Source organism: Pseudoliparis swirei, chromosome 4 (assembly GCF_029220125.1).
Source record: "Pseudoliparis swirei isolate HS2019 ecotype Mariana Trench chromosome 4, NWPU_hadal_v1, whole genome shotgun sequence".
NCBI lineage: Eukaryota > Metazoa > Chordata > Actinopteri > Perciformes > Liparidae > Pseudoliparis > Pseudoliparis swirei.
This window is the reverse complement of record NC_079391.1, coordinates 18,417,127-18,434,485: the sequence shown is the minus strand read 5'-3', so window position 1 is coordinate 18,434,485 and position 17,359 is coordinate 18,417,127. Positions and strand designations below refer to the sequence as shown.

Here is a 17,359-nt window from a genome sequence, read left to right as displayed (position 1 = left end):
GTAATTTAGTCTGTAAATGTAGCTTTACAGTAAGTGGCTTTTCAGGGGAAGCAAGCAGGTTGGCAGGATTCTGGGAAAAACTGATCGGTAAAATAAAAAACTCGAAAGCAAAACACATTTATTTGAGTCAAGAATTTGAGAAGAAAACACAGCTGAAGTTTATCAGAAAATAGCAAAACATATTTTAAAAGAGCTTGATTTAAGAAACATTAGAAAACTGTTCTGCACCAAAATGTTTCCTTGAAATAAAACATAAATAAAAAAACATTTAAAATTGATATTAAGAAACAAAACACTGACAGAACCCTCGTGAACTGATTTTAAGGTTCAGAGTGGCTGAAGATTATTCTCATTATTTTATGACTTATCAGTATGCTTTTATGTCACGGAGGCAGAGCCTCACAGCAGGAGTGTCACCTGATGAAAGAGTAGTCTCCAGATACATGGAACAGAGCCGGTGGGTCGCAGTAGGTCTCGTCTCTCGGCACCGGCTCCACCACCCCCACCAGCTCCCTCCTGTCATGACCACAGAGAGTCAGCACTGACGCCGGCCCGAGCTGGAGCCAAGCAGCCCCGAGGTCACACAACATGAAAAGCGACAGCACTTGCCTGCTTTGTGTCTACCTCAGATTTCATCATGGCCATATTTTGATTAAAGATTAATACAACTGGAATGCATGCCCCCCCCCCTTGATGCTTGCTTTTTACCATCCCAGCATCTCAATCATCATCTCATTTTCCTGCCTGCCACCCCCACTCCCACCCCTCCTGTCCCTCCTCCAGCGGTGGGCCACAGCATGTAGACGATGGTGAGAGCAACAATAAACAGATCGTGCGAGGCAAAGGCACACAAAACAAAAACAAAACACGAAAAGGAAAGAAAGAAGGGAAAAGAGAACTGGTCAGAACACTCTTCTCACTTCAGAAAAACTTGATATGTGCAGAAATGTGCAGAGAAATATTTGTTTCTTTGAAACACAAAGTTTTCAGCCAAAGTTCTGTGTTTGATGTTTGATTTTACGTTTTTTACGTTGACACCAGAGGAGGACGCACCAGTGTATACACCAGTGGTGGTGGTGGGTGGATTAACTGGTTTCACTGCAGCAGACACAGTGAATGCAGGTGTGTGACGACAGTGTCTCTGGGTGGGGCCGGGCTGAAAGCTATTTTTAACAAATGCCAAATGAGGGCAGGCAACAGAGAGACATTAGTAGTCATACTCTCAGTTCTTCAACCCGTTTTATTTCCGGAAAAAACGTCATATTGGTGATTTCTATGACTTTTAGGCCAGGTAAATTTTCCTGGGTTAACAGAATATTTACAGATTTTCAAGTTTTTTTGCCACTTGCGGTGTAGTGTAACACTGACATACTATCGAAATTATTTTTTTTAAAGGTAACAAACTTGAGCAGACCTTTGAAGCTGAGTCTTGAAGAATGTTCTGTTTGTCCAACATTCACTTTTGCTCTGTTTTTGCCACAAAGTTCCGAAGGTTTTTTCGCGGTTCAGTGCTTACCCTTTTGTCCATAATTGTATCTGTCTGTCTGCTTACACAAACTACACTGTTATTGTCTAGAAACTGCTGAAGTTATCCTTTCTCAATAATTTTTTGTTTCCAAACAGTTTCCAGAGTATCACCACCACCTCCTGGCTGCAGATTGTCATGTAGCCCAGAACAACAACACCGACTCATCAGATTTGTGATCTGGCCAACAGAGCGTGTGCATGTGCAAATGGAAGTGTCTTAAATTCCATCTGGGCAGATACACATTTCATCCATTGTTATCACAAAAGCATTGATTAATAAAGCAGCGTTTGAAGCAACGCTGCTTTGGTTTGATAATTGTCCGCGTTATCTTCAATTAACAGTAGGCTACCATTGTCATAAATGAAGTCAGCGGGCAGGAGACCCAGGCTCTGCAGGTGTTTGGGCGTTGCAGCAGAGAGGGACATGATTTCTCCGACAGCCTCGTGGAAACCCTCGTTGGCTCCGTCCCTCAGGAGGTAGGACAGGTTACGGTAAGCCATCTGGTACTGGTTGTGACCCATCTCATGGTGCACTGTGAGGAAGTCGCCCATGTTGACCTTGGTGCACATTTTGATCCTGAAGACATCACATGCCGTTATAACGTGGGGATGGAGGCGTGGCATGATGCCATATGAGATACACTGTACCAATAAAAGAATGTGTGCAATCACAGTTTCTGATGAGTCAGATGCTGAAGGCCAATTGGTTTTGACTTAGAGACTTTAGTTATCTTTATCAGCAGGAAAGAATGACTCAGGGATTAATATACATTATTATTCCAGCATGTTTATAGCTCTCATGTAATGATCTATAATTAAATAAGTCTTCAAATGGCAGCACATAAAATCCATTTACATCTTTTTTTACACAGAGCTGCTTGTGTTAAGGTCAACTGTCCCAATTGTAAGCTTTTTGAACGTGAACATGAATCTCTTAATGTGTGCATGTGTGTGGGTCTCGCTACCGAAAGTCCTCTCTGTTGCCCATGTCCCAGGCGGTGGGGTGACAGACCACCTTGCGTCCGTCGTCAGCAGTGGTGTAGTGGGCGTTGGACGCAGGGGTACGCCGTACCCCCACTTATTTGGAGCGTGATTTTTTTTTTTTTTTTTTTAATAGTCTAATAAATATAAAAATCATTGCCAGTGTTATCAGTTGCAAGTGTGTATGTGTTGTCATAATGACAACATAATACATTTCACAGTAATTATAATAAAAAATAAAAACTATTTCTATTATGATTCGTCATCACGCTCGTGATGCAAAAAGCAGACGGCGCTGCGCCAGAGTCCTGCAAAAACAGCGATTCCGTGTGGTATTTTTTCAACAAAAACGTTTCGGGATTATGAAACCAAATAAATGCACGATTGTTGCATAACAATATGATAACGTTCCGTTTTTAATAACTCACGTTTTTGGGAGGGGCGGATGACCATCTAATTATTAATATATATGTGTCTACATACTGTACGTGAATATAATTAAATGGAATGAACGGCATAATTTATGCCTGGCCTGGTGGCGCTCTTTCAGCATCTGGACAGCTCCTCAAACTTTGATGTGATGACAGTGTCAATGTCACTGACACACCCCCAGCTCGCGATTCTGCCGCGTTCTTTGCACGACTTCTTTTCTAAAAAGAATTTAATTCAGAAGAAGAAAGAGGCTAGCAGCACCGAAGCAGCTACAAGTGAAGCTGCTACTACATCACCAGAAGAGCCGCCTGAAGACGTGGATAATGCTAGCAACGTTAACTGCGCTAGCAACGTTCCCCTGGCTAGCTCTAGCTCAAGCTCACCTTTCCCAGATATATGGACGGAGGAGATGTGGCGGAGGAAACAAGACGCATACCCATGGATAGATTGCAAAGCTGGAAAACTGGGCTGCAAAGTGTGTACATCAATTTCGGATTTATCCGTTTTCAAAACACAAGGATCAAGATTGGCGGATGAATGGCGTTCCTACACCGTCACTTACAGTGGAAAAGACAAGAGCGGAATGTTAACGTCCCTCAGAAAAAAGAATGAATGAATGATTTCAACGGTGAGTAACACGGATTTTTTGCAGCAACTAAAGTAGGACTAGGCATACCGGTGGTTTCTGTAGACCTGTCTGCCCGTTTTGTGATTGCACTGCACGCGTGCGCACTTATGTGGCATTGTTTGGGATGACCTAATTAAAATAGCGTCCCCCCAGTAAAAAAATCCCCACTACACCACTGGTCGTCAGGCTTCACCAGCATAGAGTCCTTCCAGAAGTTTGGGAACATCTTGTACAGGCCCACAGACATGAAGAACTTCTCTGCTTCATTTAAAAGCTGCAGCTCAGTCCAGCCCTGAAAGTCAAATTGACATTTGATGAAAGATATATTTTCTAGGGCTGTCAGCGTTAACGCGTTAATCTATGCGATTAATTTGGCCGCGTTAACGCACTAAAATATTTTAACGCAATTAACGCAAATTGTTTTTTTTGTTTTGTTTTTTTAAAACCGCGGCAGTACGGTTTGACACTGTTTCCGTTTTTAAAACAATCATTTCTCCGCGAAAATAAGGAGTAGAAATCAGTTTAACTCGTGGATGAATCAGTCGGGTCTCCCCCTCTGACACACAGAGGAACGGAGGGCGACGTGTCGGGTGACGCGGCGCGGAAAGAACGCGACACACGAAACCTTCAACGTGATTGGTCAATCCGTTTGTCTATCAACATTTCGGGGGAAAAAAACCCAATGAACACTCAGTAAATCACAAAGGACCTCCCACCTCACAGGTTAGGCTCATTTAGCAGCCTGTCAGTCAGAGAACCAGAGGACACGGCGCGAGGACAATGAGGCTCATTTCAGAGCTGAGATTGTTCTGGAATGTTTGATGTATAACACGTGGGGGTGTGTCACATGCAAAAGACTTTAAACGGTGAATTTAATTTATTTTGTAAAATGTATGAAATGCCCCCAGCCTCCAGAGGGTTAACGTGACATATGTGAATGTCAGTCAGTTACCAAGGCCACTGGTTCTGCTGCTGTTCAATGTTAAAGATGACAGGACCAATGGGGTCTCAATATACCTCTTTTTTTTACTAATCTGATGTTTCACTGAAGAAACAATTTATCATCCACGATATTAATTACCTCGCTGGCACTGTATATGTAGGAGCCTCTTTGAAAACACAGCTCTGTGTGAAGTTTTGTCTTTAAAAAGAAGGGAAACACTTTTAACCCTTGTGTTGCCTTCGGTCATTTTGACCCGATTAAATATTTAACCCTCCCCCCGCCTTTGGGTCATTTTGACCCGATTCAATGTTTCACCCTCCTGTTACCTTTATATTTACTAACATATTTTACCCGTTGGGTTCAATTTGACGCCAGCAATTAAAACCTCCAGAAAATTATTAGAATTAATATTGTTTTCCAAGTTTAAGTGTGAGGCACTTTATGTTTGTTTGTTGAGTACCGAAAGAACACCGACATTAAACATTGAATGGGGTCAAATTAACCCGAAGGCGGCAGGAGGGTGTAATATTGATTCGGGTCAAAATGACCCGAAGGCAACACAAGGGTTAAACGGTGAATTTAATCTTTTTTGTAAAATGTATAAAATGAGCCCAGCCTTCAGAGGGTTAACGTGACATATTTGAATGTCAGTCAGTTACCAAGGCCACTGGTTCTGCTGCTGTTCAGTGTTAAAGATGACAGGACCAATGGGGTCTCAATATACTTTTTTTTTTACTAATCTGATGTTTCACTGAAGAAACAATTTATCATCCACGATATTAAATACCTCGCTGGCACTGTATATGTAGGAGCCTCTTTGAAAACACAGCTCTGTGTGAAGTTTTGTCTTTAAAAAGAATGAACTTTTAACTTTTAACTTTTAATTGCGATTAATCGCGATTAATCGCGATTAATTAATCGCAATTTCTAAATGTGCGATTAATTAGTTAAATTTTTTTAATCGATTGACAGCCCTAATATTTTCCAATAGAGGATGTTAGTGTCTTGTTGGTTTTAATATCTCTATCCCTGCATGCGCTTATAAGAGATACATTTTAACAACACAGAATATCAACTAAGCTCGACTGAACCTTCTCCAGCATGATTTGGCTGACATCAATATCTGTTTTTTTCCGGGTAGGGGACTGACAGATGGTACAGGTTGGTCCAGAATCTTCCCCACATGTCACCTGAACAATCAACAACACACACGGTAATTATTTCTAACTGCAAGTTATCGAAGGAGACACTGAGCTATTCCTCCAACAGTAGACCAGTGCATTTCAGTTAAACACCAAATATGGCCAAGATAATCCAAATAACTATTTATTTCGGCCATATATAGTACATGCGCAGTGGCCTTAGTTACCTCAGCAGATGCCCAAACCACTATATTAAGTTTTCTCAACTTAACATTTTAAGTGGATTCCACTCTTTATTAATGAAATTGACATTTTGAGTTCGTGCAACTTTTTTCAAAGGCATTTGTTGACTCAACTTAAAAAAATGTGTTAGGACAACAAATTTGAAGTTTGGCTTTTTAGAGTGTAGCTGTTTCCCCCTGTTCCCAGTCTTTGTGCTAAGCTAATCAGCTGCCTGTTCTTTATATTAGACATATTTTAGAGTAGTATTGATCTTCTCATCCAACTCCCTGCCAGAAAACAAATACGCATATTCAAAAATGTTGAACTTTAAGTGCTTGGTTGGAACTTAATTTGTTTCTTGCACATTCTACCCATGAATATATATGTTTTATTTGTATAATGTGTTCGAGGTTGAGTGCATGTATTCATCAATATAAACAAATTACATATCTTACATTTGTATAGTTTTACAGTCACATCAACCAAACGGCGCTATCGAGGATACAATAAAGCTGAGCCAACCATGAACCCCCTTGTTAGTCATTCAACAACAAATATTAATCTTACACTGGAGAACAATATGCTTGAAATGAGTTCCTGAAACATTGTAATCTTCCGTTGTATCTTTCTGTTTCGTTGGTGTGTGTGTGTATGTATGTGAATGTGTGTGTGTGTGGGTGTGTGCATCAAGGTGATAGATCCTGTCTAACCAGTCTGACAGCAATACACTTCTCTTGTTTCAACGGTTGTTTCCCACCACCAGCTCTCTATATCTTGTGTCTGAATTTACTGGATACTCTAACGGTCCCGCCTTCGCCAAACACCCTAAAATGAAGCTGTTTGCTTGAATGTTAAACCCCACATCTGTTTTGCATGAAAAAACGACCTGTCACTCATGAGAACATTTGTGGGATTTCAAAAGATCAGAAAAACTGAAACATAGGCCTCCATAATGAAACGCTATAGCCTTCTGAAGGTTATTTCCGGTATACTTCTGCGGGTTGGTGAACTATCAAGATCTACACTAAGATGAGAGTTTGGTGATATTTGGATAACCTTTCCGGTTAATAAAGCCCTGACAGATAAGCCACAGGAAAAGAGTAACTGGATATTCAGGTACACGCTCTCTTCACAACAAGCCGACACACGCCAGGTAGGCGGATGAAGAATGTGTCTGAACCACAGGCGCTGCGCTGATTGGCTGGGAGCGCTGTCTGTCATCCGGACGCGGCGGCCGCACCCATTGAGCGCAAACCAGTTGGGCTTGGATGGAAATTCGTTCCAGGCGGCTTCAGTTACATTTTACATTTAAGAGTCACACACACACACACTGAGGAATCAGTGAGTTTGTTTTAAAAGATGAACGCGTGGACAATGGAGAGGAGGATGTATACCTTGACTCTGCTGTCTCTGGGTGAGTTTACCTGCTGCAAATGATTTCCTCTGCCTTTCACCGAGCGGCCACACCTGTTCACGCTCCTTCAGGTGCTCGGACACTGAGCAGGCCAAAGCCACCTGTTTAGGCAGTCGATCCTTCTTGTTGTTTTTGTGGACAGCTCACTTTTTTTTTGTAAAATCTATAAATCGAGTAAAACTATTTAAAAGGTTAAGCAAACTCGCAAAAAAAAATTGTAGAGCTCTTGACATTAGCATCACCGCATTTAAATAATCGAGGGGTTTGAGTTTCTAAATAAATCCAACAACAAAAAACATTAGGCTTGTTTAAAAATAAAGGGTGGGTCACATGGTACAACAACAGTAGGGCTTCACCTAAGGATTATTTTAGGCCCGGCCGACTGGGTAAGGCCACAGTGCGTGTGTGTGTGTGTGTGTGTGTGTGTGTGTGTGTGTGTGTGTGTGTGTGTGTGTGTGTGTGGGCGGGGGGGGGGGGGGGGAGAAGTTGTTTGTGCAGATCTCAGGTGCGGTATCATTTACATTGAAGTCACATCTAAAATCGTATATGTAGATATCGTTCTATAAAATTCCGTTGTCTAAATTGATAAATGTCAAGCACATACTGACTTAGACATATTGGACAATCTGGATTCATACAAATTCATACATTTGGCAATGCCCTATTTTGTTTAAACTAATGATGGTCTTAATGTGATTATGTGTATCAACACGGTTTATCTGGAAATATGAATACATTTTGTTTAATTTCACTTACAACTGTGGTGTTTGTTTAGAAAGGGGAAACAACTCAGAAGCCATCTTTTCATTTGTAAAGTATTAAATTCACACAGCAGCTGTGTGTGTGTGTGTGTGTGTGTGTGTGTGCGTGCGTGTGTGCGTGCGTGTGTGTGTGTGTGTGTGCGTGTGTGTGTGTGTGTGTGTGTGCGTGTGCGTGTGCGCGTGCGCGTGTGTGTGTGTAGGTGTGTGAGATTTGGCCATATTAGCCCTATAGTTTTATAGGGCTAGGATATAAGTTATACATTGGAAGTGCAATATCAATATTTACTCTTTTTATAAATGATAGGGACTGGCAGCCAAATGATAACAATCGATGTTCTCTGTTTTCTGGCACAGTGCTGTCAGGTGTCGGTGCCCTCACCGTGAACATCCCGAAGAAGTTATACGAGTTTGCCAGGGGTGACAACATCACACTGCCCTGCACCTTTACACTCAAAAATCCCCCCACGGAAAAGACCCTTTACATCATCTCATGGTCGGGCGAGGTTGAGGGCAGCGACACTGAGGTCAGACGACAGCCGTGATTATGTGTGCTTGTGTGTACGATTCTCTAATCTATGAAGAGAACTGTCTTTTCTTCCTCATGTAATGTTGCTCTGATGCTCCTGTTGTCTTACAGACCCTGATCCTCACTTATTATTCTCATCTTGGAATTACTGACGTCACAAAGCATAATGAAGGCCGCGTTTCACTGGATTTTGATGTTGCCAAGAGAAAGGCCGACTTGAAAATTACCTCCATCACAAAAAGGGACAATAAGGAGTTTGAGTGTCGCGTCCAGGTTCCAGGCGACGATGAGGGCAAGCCGTCCGACACCACGCGCCTGGTGGTGCTCGGTAACTTTTCATTTGTTTTCAGAGCAATATTCTGTGTTTCATAAGTTTCTATTTGAGAAGTTAAAGCTAACAAATATCATGTTTAGCATTTAAATGTGTTCTGATGTCAAGTTGTAGCTTCTAGCAATCAATTACAAAAAGATCTGTTCAGCTTAGAGGTAGATCATCAAAAGGTCGGTTCCTGTTTAAACACTTTTTATCAGCCGAACTGCGACAGCAAGTGACCATGGCATTGTTTTCTCTATGTGAGTCTGTGTGAGGCATCATGGCAAAACATGTACAGCAGGAACTACCACAGAGCAAGTTTGGAGCGCTTTGCCAGGTGTTGGTTATTCTATCTCTATCGCTAGTCGGAAAACTGCAGTCACAAAATGTTACAGGTATGTGTGGTTCACATCCAATAGAGGATTGAGTCCAAAGATGGGAGTGGAAAGCCGTAAGGTGTGTAGATGGGGAAGGGGACATTGACCCCACCACTGTACACCCCTGGCTCGAAGTGACGTTGTGACTGGTGTGAACCCATCGCAAGTTGGTCTAGTCTAGTGCCGCATCAACATGCTTCAACTCCCATTCTAAATTATGCAACAACATCTTCATGTCCTTACTCCCAAAAAAAATGTGTCATGTTCTTTTATTCACATTTATTGTTTTATTTAAATCCCAACTTTTTTTATTTGTATTAGTGGCTCCATCTACACCCATCTGTGAGATCCAGGGAAAGACAGAATACGGCAAGAACATCAACCTGACCTGTGTGTCTGAGGAAGGCATGCCGACACCCATTTACTCGTGGAAAAGTCAAGATGTCAGGAACATGCCTCGCGTGGCCGACCCAAGAACCACCGACAGTAAGTGTTAGTTTCTGTGAGGACTATCGATCCTGCAAAATGTAAGTCAACTTTCAGTATTTGGAGGTTTACTTACCTTGCTACCTTACTTGATTTACACTAACATTTCCCAACTCTTACAGTTGGTTATGAATGATTTCAGTCAAATATGTAGCCTATAAAACACAAAATACACAACTTTCTCTTTGTCTCTTAGAGGGAGGCGTCCTGTCTCTCTACAACATCTCCAAAGATGCATCGGGATACTACATCTGCACCTCGTCAAACAAGATCCGCTCGGCTACCTGCAACATCACCCTCTCAGTCATGCCACGTGAGATAAAGCAGCTTGTTACGACCAGTCTGGGAATGTCAAATTCCGGATGGATACTGAACATATTTTCAACAAAGCAGCATTATGGGTATCCTCGTGACCTTCCTCTTCATCAATTCTGCAGCTTCCATGAACATTGGCTCGACTGCAGAAATCATCGCTGGAGCCGTCGCCGCGTTGGTTTCATTCATTCGTTATCTATTGCTGCTGCTGCCGGAAGGAGAAGGATGAGATCACCATGGGGTAAGCTTTGGGCTATTGTCCATCAAGACACTGACTATTAGGTTTTATTCACAAGGTGAAAACAAAGTCAAAGAGAACTAATCAAAGTCGCATGGTCAATTGTAGCGCTGAAAAGATCTGTAATAAATAAATTGTTCGGGTGTTTGAAAGGAAGCAAAGGATGCCGAGCATCCAGAATGGCCAATTTGTACTTGTGAAGCAAAAAGTCTAAATATAATTTTCAAAGATGTCGGCATGTGACTGTATTAAATAAATCACCAGGACAACGCGTCCTTCATTCCAGCCGACATAAACGAATGATAAAGTTGCAGTTTTAGCCAATGTTTTATCTCTGATCATTAGATACAGCCTGTGTTTCTTGTGTTTCTATAGAGCTGAGCCGAAGACCGATTTTATTTCTCTCGCTATCAAAAACGCAAAACACCTTCCCACTGCGTCATCTGACTGTTCTATGTTCTCTTTCCAGAGCTCGTGAGGACGAGTACAGCGACAAACAGCCCTGCAAAAATAATTCCGATGTGTCTGGACTGCTGGTCTAGGCACAGATGGCAAATAAAAGAGGATAATAATAATTAATAAACTTCTGATATTACTTCCACTCCTTTGGCCCCGCGTGTAGTATGAATTTCATGTGATCATAAGACAATCTATTTGTCTGGGAAGTGTAAGGTCGCCATCTTGTGTTCAGGATTCTTATAGATCCAAGAAGTGGTTGATTTTATTGTAGCTTTATTTTTAAAGCATTTTCATGAATGGATTAAATCGCAACATGTTTCATGACACAAATCCCAATTTGAAACTGGTAACATTACCATTGCCGAGATAAAAATATTAGCATTTATCATTTAATTCCAGAAAAAACTATTCTCAAATGTAACATAATAAAAACATATTTGACAGTGACATGGTTAAAGGTGGTTATATCCCATATATATGATCAAAGTTTAGACGTATACAGATTGTTATTTACTTTTGCAATGTTTTAAAAAGGAGAGAGAGAAGTGGTGACACTATACAGCCACACAAACAGAGGACTTTCTAGTTAGTTTCTATATCATTGAACGGAATAAGAATTCTCTCTCTCTCTCTTTTCTCTTTTCTCTCTCTTCTCTCTCCTCTTCTCTCTCTCTCCCTCTCTCTATTCTCTAAACATAACTAATGTCAGTAAACAGCTGGACGAGGCTTTGAAATCACGGAGTTTTTGTTTGTTTATTTTTTTAGGAACCGTCGGACCAGTTGTGACGTCATGTTTTCAGCAGCGCTAATGTTGTGGTTGATTTATCACAAAACAACGTCAGCGGACAAACACCGTCAGGTGTGTCTGGTGCTGCGGGTCAGAGGAGAAGGAGGTGCAGCCGTTCGGTGGCGCGAGGAGCACTGCGCGGAGGAGGAAGTGGAGGAGGGAGGGGCGGGGGGGGGGGAGAGGGGGGGGCTCATGAGCGCCGCGGAGCGGGTCTAGGCTAAATTCTCACAAGAACTCAAATAAATGCCCCGTCGGATATTAAAACACATTTGGGGGGACTTGATGACAGAAAGAGTAACTTTTATTCTTAAATACTGATAAATAAATAAAGTGTCTCCAGCAAAAAGGGCACTTTACTCATCCAGGGCAAAAGGGCTGGTGCTTGAGCACCACTAGGGCTCTATCTGTGCACGTGCCTGCAGCCACCATCCATTGTCGGAAACGAGTGTTGCTTCTTCCAAATCTGTTGTGTAAAGTTACACAACTAAGCAACTACTAACGGATGTGGGGTCATTTAGCTTTCAAAATAAAATGATAAAATACATTTAAAAAACAGCTGTCATTATTTTAAGCTTATCTGTGCGTTATTTGTATTTTTTGTTTTTATTCATGGATAAAGCCATCTCTAGACATTTTACTGTACTCGTATTCCAAAAGTTAGGACTAGAACTGATTGATAATATTGGCCCCACATGAGAGTATATGTTTGATAATACAAATGTATTCCAACCCAATTTTTTTATCTCAAAACGACAAAGGTAAAACATAAGTGGCTGTACAAAGTGAAGTTTATTATTAGGCAGTTTTTATATATCAAGTATCACAAATCAACTATTTACAATCATAAAATCACAAAACACGTTCTGTCTCTCGTCTCGGATGAGAAAAGAAACACCCACAAAATATTCCCTCTGGGGAGAAAGATTACAGTTTGACTGTGAACTGAGGTGGGCTGAAGTCCGGTCGGGGTTTTCCTTGCGCAAAGCAAAGCCTCTCATATTTCTTTTGGAGGGAGCTGTGAGTGTTAAGTAGCTCACGATAGTCAGAATTGATGTCTCTGTGTCTACTCCCTAGATCTGTGTATTCCCGTTGCAGGTGGTGCAGAGCCTTTGTTCTCTCATCCAGGGCATTTATCTGCTGGTTGAGCCGGAGCTGAGTGCTTGACTCCCCCAGATGTTGTCCTTGCAGCCTGGAGATGTCGTCCTGGGCTTTCTGTAGAGCCACGGCCAGTGTCTGCTTCACCTCCAGGGTTTCAATCTGACGAATCAAAGCTTCCTTGAGCTCGATGCGCTGCTTCTCACACCTGGCCCTTTCTGTGTCAAGAGCAGATGCGATCAGGTCGCCCCGATGCTGCAACTCTGTGAATGTTGTCCTCTCCGGTTTTAAGGCCTCTTCGAGTTCTGCCCGTTTTATCTGGTCCTGTTTTAAGGCATCTTCAAGATCTGCCTGCCTTGTCTTGCTCTCTGACTGCTGTTCCTTGAGCCTGTCTACAGCGCACTGGAGCTTAGTGATGGTGATGTGGTTCTCAGAGATGGTATCATTTTTCTTTGACGTCATCTCTTCATGGCGCTCAGAGAGAGAGAAGTGTTTAGACCTGATGATATCATATTCGATCTCCATGATGTGGAATTTAGCCCTGACGTCTGCCTTCTTCACCTTTAAAGTCTGCATGTTGTACATCAGACTCTCTGAGCCTGCAGATGCGTCTCTCAGCTGGTTACTTAGACGTTCCACTAAAGCCTGCTTTTCCGAGATCATCAGATCAAAGCGCTTCTTCTCACTTCTGAGGGAAGACCTTAAGAATTTCCCGCTGATTAGGCTCTTTCCCAAAGCCAGAGTCCTCTGAGAGAGCTCCTTCTCTTGGATCTGGATCTCTTTGAACGCTCCAAAGGACCGATCCTTCTCCTTCTCAATGATCTCCCCATGTCTGCTGCAAGCTTCTCGGTCGTCCTGAAGCTGCTTTCCATGAAGCTGGCTCTCATTTAGCACAGCCGCAAGTTCACTTTGCAGCCTTTTGTTCTCAGAGGTGAGTAGTTGGTTCTCACGAGTCACATGGTCCAGTTCTTCCGCTTCCTTCAGCTGCTGGGAGATGGCAGCCTCATAGTCCCTCTGGAGTGAACACTTTTTGGTTCGTTCCTCGTTGAGGTCTGAGGCCCACTGGTTCACCTTCTCCTGCAGTGTGGACACAATGGTATCCTTGGCTTCAATGTCGCTTTGAAGTTTCTGTACGTTGAAGTGCAGGGATTGTATTGCATCGTCTTTTTCCAGACTTCCCCCCTGCTGCTCGATGAGGCTGTCCTTCAGTGTCTTGACTTGGGCACAATTCACCAGCTGACGCTCAGCTGAATCTTTTTCGTGTTGATAAGAGGACGCTTCCAGATCCTTCTGGAGTTTCTCAATCAACTTCTTGTCTGTTTGATCTCTGCGATCATTGCGGCGGTTGCGTCTTTCACCTTTGCCTTGCGCCTCTGCTGATCTTTCTGGGACTTCTTGAGATCATCCACTTGGACCTTCAAGTACTCCACCTCAACACGAAGGCTGTTTTTTTCAGCCTGATTCTTCTTCAGAGTTGTTGCTAAAGCTTTGTTTACTCTTCGTTCCTGCTTCAGGGAAGCTTTGTGTTGAGCTTTAGCGGCTTTTTCGTTCTTTAAGGCCACTTCAAGAGCAGCTGTTGCTCTTCTCTCCACCTCGAGGGCTTCCTGAAGACCATCTGATTTCTCAGATTCATCTTCCTGTGAGACATAAAACAATAATAGTTAGTGGTCAGTGTCCAGTATTTTATAAATACACAAGAGAAGTGTATGGGTTCACTCTTGACCAATGAGCTGTACTGTTGCACAGCTGTAGACAAATAACACAATTACGACATCTCAGAAGCCAACCTTATCATAATAGCACCACACTTCAATGGCTTTGCACTCCTCAGCTCGTGATACCGCAGTTTAAACTATCGGTTGAGCTTTGGGTAAAAGAGAGTGAGTGTTTCGTTTGTCCGTTTCTACCATGGAAACTTGGCGGTGCAACACGATTCCCAGTTTCAGTAATGAAAACAGAGTTATTAGTTTTATATCCCGTTTCTGCAAATTAATCCCACAAAATACAACAAACTGTCCCTTCAAGAAGATTAAGGTGAGAATATGTATGAACAAAATCTGACTGAAGTATCAGCTGCATTATTTGACTTTCTCATTGTATTTCTTACCTCACTGATGGAAGTGTAGCTGTAGTTTTCCCTACTGTTGGAGGCGGAGGGCTGCTCCTGAACCTCCTCCAGGATACTTTCTCCAGCCTCCTGTGCATCGTCCTGAAACTCGTCAATATCTTCCTCGACCTCCTCTGCCATCTCCTCAAAGTCCTCCATTATTTCTTCCTCAATATCCTCTTTAACAGAAATGTCCTCAGAGGGACGAGTCCTGGGGAGCCATGAAGAGCCCTGGTCCTGCAGAGAGAAAAGTCCTCCTGCTCTTAGGTCGTTCATTTTCTTCATTTTCTTGAAGAAATGGCTGCGCCTTACTGATAATGGCTTCAGTGTAGCTGGGTTAAAACCTGGCTTTTTGTATTCCTAGAATAACTGTAATACGTGTCCTCTATCAATGCCAGCGGTGTGTCCACAGTGTGTCCAACAGTGTGTGCAACAGTGTAATCAGCAGTGTGTCTGAAAGTATGTCCAGCAGTGTAGTCAACAGTGTTTCCAAAAATGTGTCCAACAGTGTGTCCAAAAGTGTGTCCAACAGTGAAGTCAACAAGTGAATTTTGAAGCCTTCAGTGCCAGAGAGAGTTTGATGATGTCACATTCTGGATTCCATTCCAGAATCACCAGAATTCCAAGAAAATGTCCCTTCCCCTCTTGGTAAATAGCCACACTTATAGTTCTAGTTTTACTTGCCCGGGCAATCAAAACTATCTACAACAATAAGAAGACATGCTTAAAAAGATCAATGAGGAGCTGAATTCACACATTACATTAACAAGACTGATTTTAAGCAGGGTATTAAGAGGGACATTGTGTTTTCAATTTTGATTGTTATTTACCATGTACCAATTCGAACATATATATTTTCAGGAAAATTATTTGATATCATTTCTACTTTTTTGATAGTTTGCAGTTGCCTTATGACTAAAAAAAGTCTTTTATTCATAAGGCCATTGAAAGTCCGAATCGTTGAATGAAATTCAGAGATGTGCACACATGGACTTTATTTCTCGAACTGCACTGTGACGCGGTGACAGTAAGGCAATACCAGGGCCCTGTAACTGAATCAGCTCAATGGAATACAGCGACCAATAATGTTGTTTTTTAAGATTGTGCTTTTTATAATGTGACATAACAAACATGTCTTAAATTAACAAGGCCTGATCACTGGGTGAACTATTGTTTTTATGGCCATTAAGCCACTGAAATGTTGATCTGCTGAGTGGACAAGTGCAGGGATCACACTGGTAGACATGCAACAATCTTAAAAATGTAACATTACCCCACAAAGGTCAGCACAACCATGCCTTGTTGGTGGCTGGAAAGTAACATATGTGAGCACATATTTTCAACTGAGATCTCATATTTCAACAGTTTCTTCCCGAGAGCCATCAGGCTGCTCAATGGACACTGACACACGATCGACACTTTTGCACTCGACACTTTACACTCGTCACTTTACATACACTGTCACTTTCAGCCTTGTACTTACACTTACACTTTCTATTGCACTACCTGCTTTCACTTCCTGCTACTCCCATTTGTCTGTAGTCTAGTTATTATGTGTATTATATGTATATATGTTAGTATTATGTTCAGAGTTCTTGTACAGTGTGTATGTCATGTTATGTTATGTTATATTATGTTAGGCTATGGTAGTTGTTGTGTGGTGCCTTGTCCTAAGAATTTCAGTGCCCAGTCTGACCCTGTGTCATTCTGTGTATCTGACAATAAAAGACTTGACTTGACTTCAAGAGCAATGGGGCAAAGCTGTTCCAATGTCATGATAAAAAAGTGTATCCTAAAGTGTCATACATTGTAAATGTTTGTCAAGGAAGACTAATTGTCATACTTGTTTGCACGTTTGCATTTTCGACTTCATGAACCTTCTGGAGGAGGATCCACATTCAAATGTTAGGTTGCCCTCTTAAATAAACATATTTTACAGGGACGATTAAAGAAACAGTGAAATGTAAACTTTATATCAGCAGGACTATCTCAAAGAAGAATTCAGTTCGTAACTTTCTGCGTCTATGTGGCAAAACAATTTATGTTATTGTGTAAACCGTTGCCGGAAGCCGTGAGCTTTATTCTGACAAGCTTGACGCTGGTCCTGCTCCCGCAGCCGCTGCCCTCGCGCCGCGGCGGTCCCGTTATCTGCCAGTGTAATGCCTGTGCGTGAGTTTGAAACATCGTCCCGGGATGAGACGGGAGAGAAAAGAAGACCAAGTCCACCCGAAGACATCCATTAAATTCACCTGCAGGATTTTAAAAATGTGTTTGGCTCCGACGTGGTGGCTTTGTATCGTTTGTGCGACAGGTAAGAGGAGACGACCACGGGCTCGAGCCCACTCGGCGTAACAGGTTGTTGGAGTCGGACTGTTAGTTCGAGCAACGGTTCCTCTAAACTAGCGTCACGTTCACGGGGATAACCACACTGCTGAACCTACACGGATTCATCATTTAGACTTTCCCCCATTGTATAATCCAAACTGTATCTATACTTCCCGAGAACATTAAGAGCATGTGTATTGTGCAAAAGCTGCTGTTAAACACAGGAAAGTGTGCCGGTAGTAAGCTCGTAACAGCGCGAGGCTTTGTGTCCGCTGTGCGCG

General features: G+C 42.4%; 2 protein-coding genes across 6 annotated transcripts in view; both read left to right on the top strand.

Annotated features, from left to right (window-relative positions):
* The first annotated feature begins 7,180 nt into the window (after positions 1–7,180).
* LOC130192816 (cell surface A33 antigen-like) lies at positions 7,181–10,909 on the top strand. Its single transcript, XM_056412985.1, has 7 exons — positions 7,181–7,289; positions 8,405–8,574; positions 8,688–8,904; positions 9,588–9,752; positions 9,949–10,065; positions 10,190–10,308; positions 10,775–10,909. Exons 1-6 carry the CDS (start codon positions 7,235–7,237, stop codon positions 10,294–10,296), a joined length of 831 nt encoding a protein of 276 aa, XP_056268960.1. The 5' UTR covers positions 7,181–7,234; the 3' UTR covers positions 10,297–10,308; positions 10,775–10,909.
* A 6,035-nt stretch (positions 10,910–16,944) lies between these two features.
* Positions 16,945–17,359, top strand: part of LOC130193165 (immunoglobulin-like domain-containing receptor 2) — a 21,050-nt gene continuing 20,635 nt past the window's right edge. For all 5 annotated transcript variants that reach the window (XM_056413566.1, XM_056413569.1, XM_056413567.1 and 2 more), the window contains exon 1: positions 16,945–17,064. In XM_056413566.1, coding sequence (XP_056269541.1) covers positions 16,947–17,064 — 118 coding nt within the window. In that variant the 5' untranslated portion in view covers positions 16,945–16,946. The remainder of the gene's footprint in view (positions 17,065–17,359) is intronic.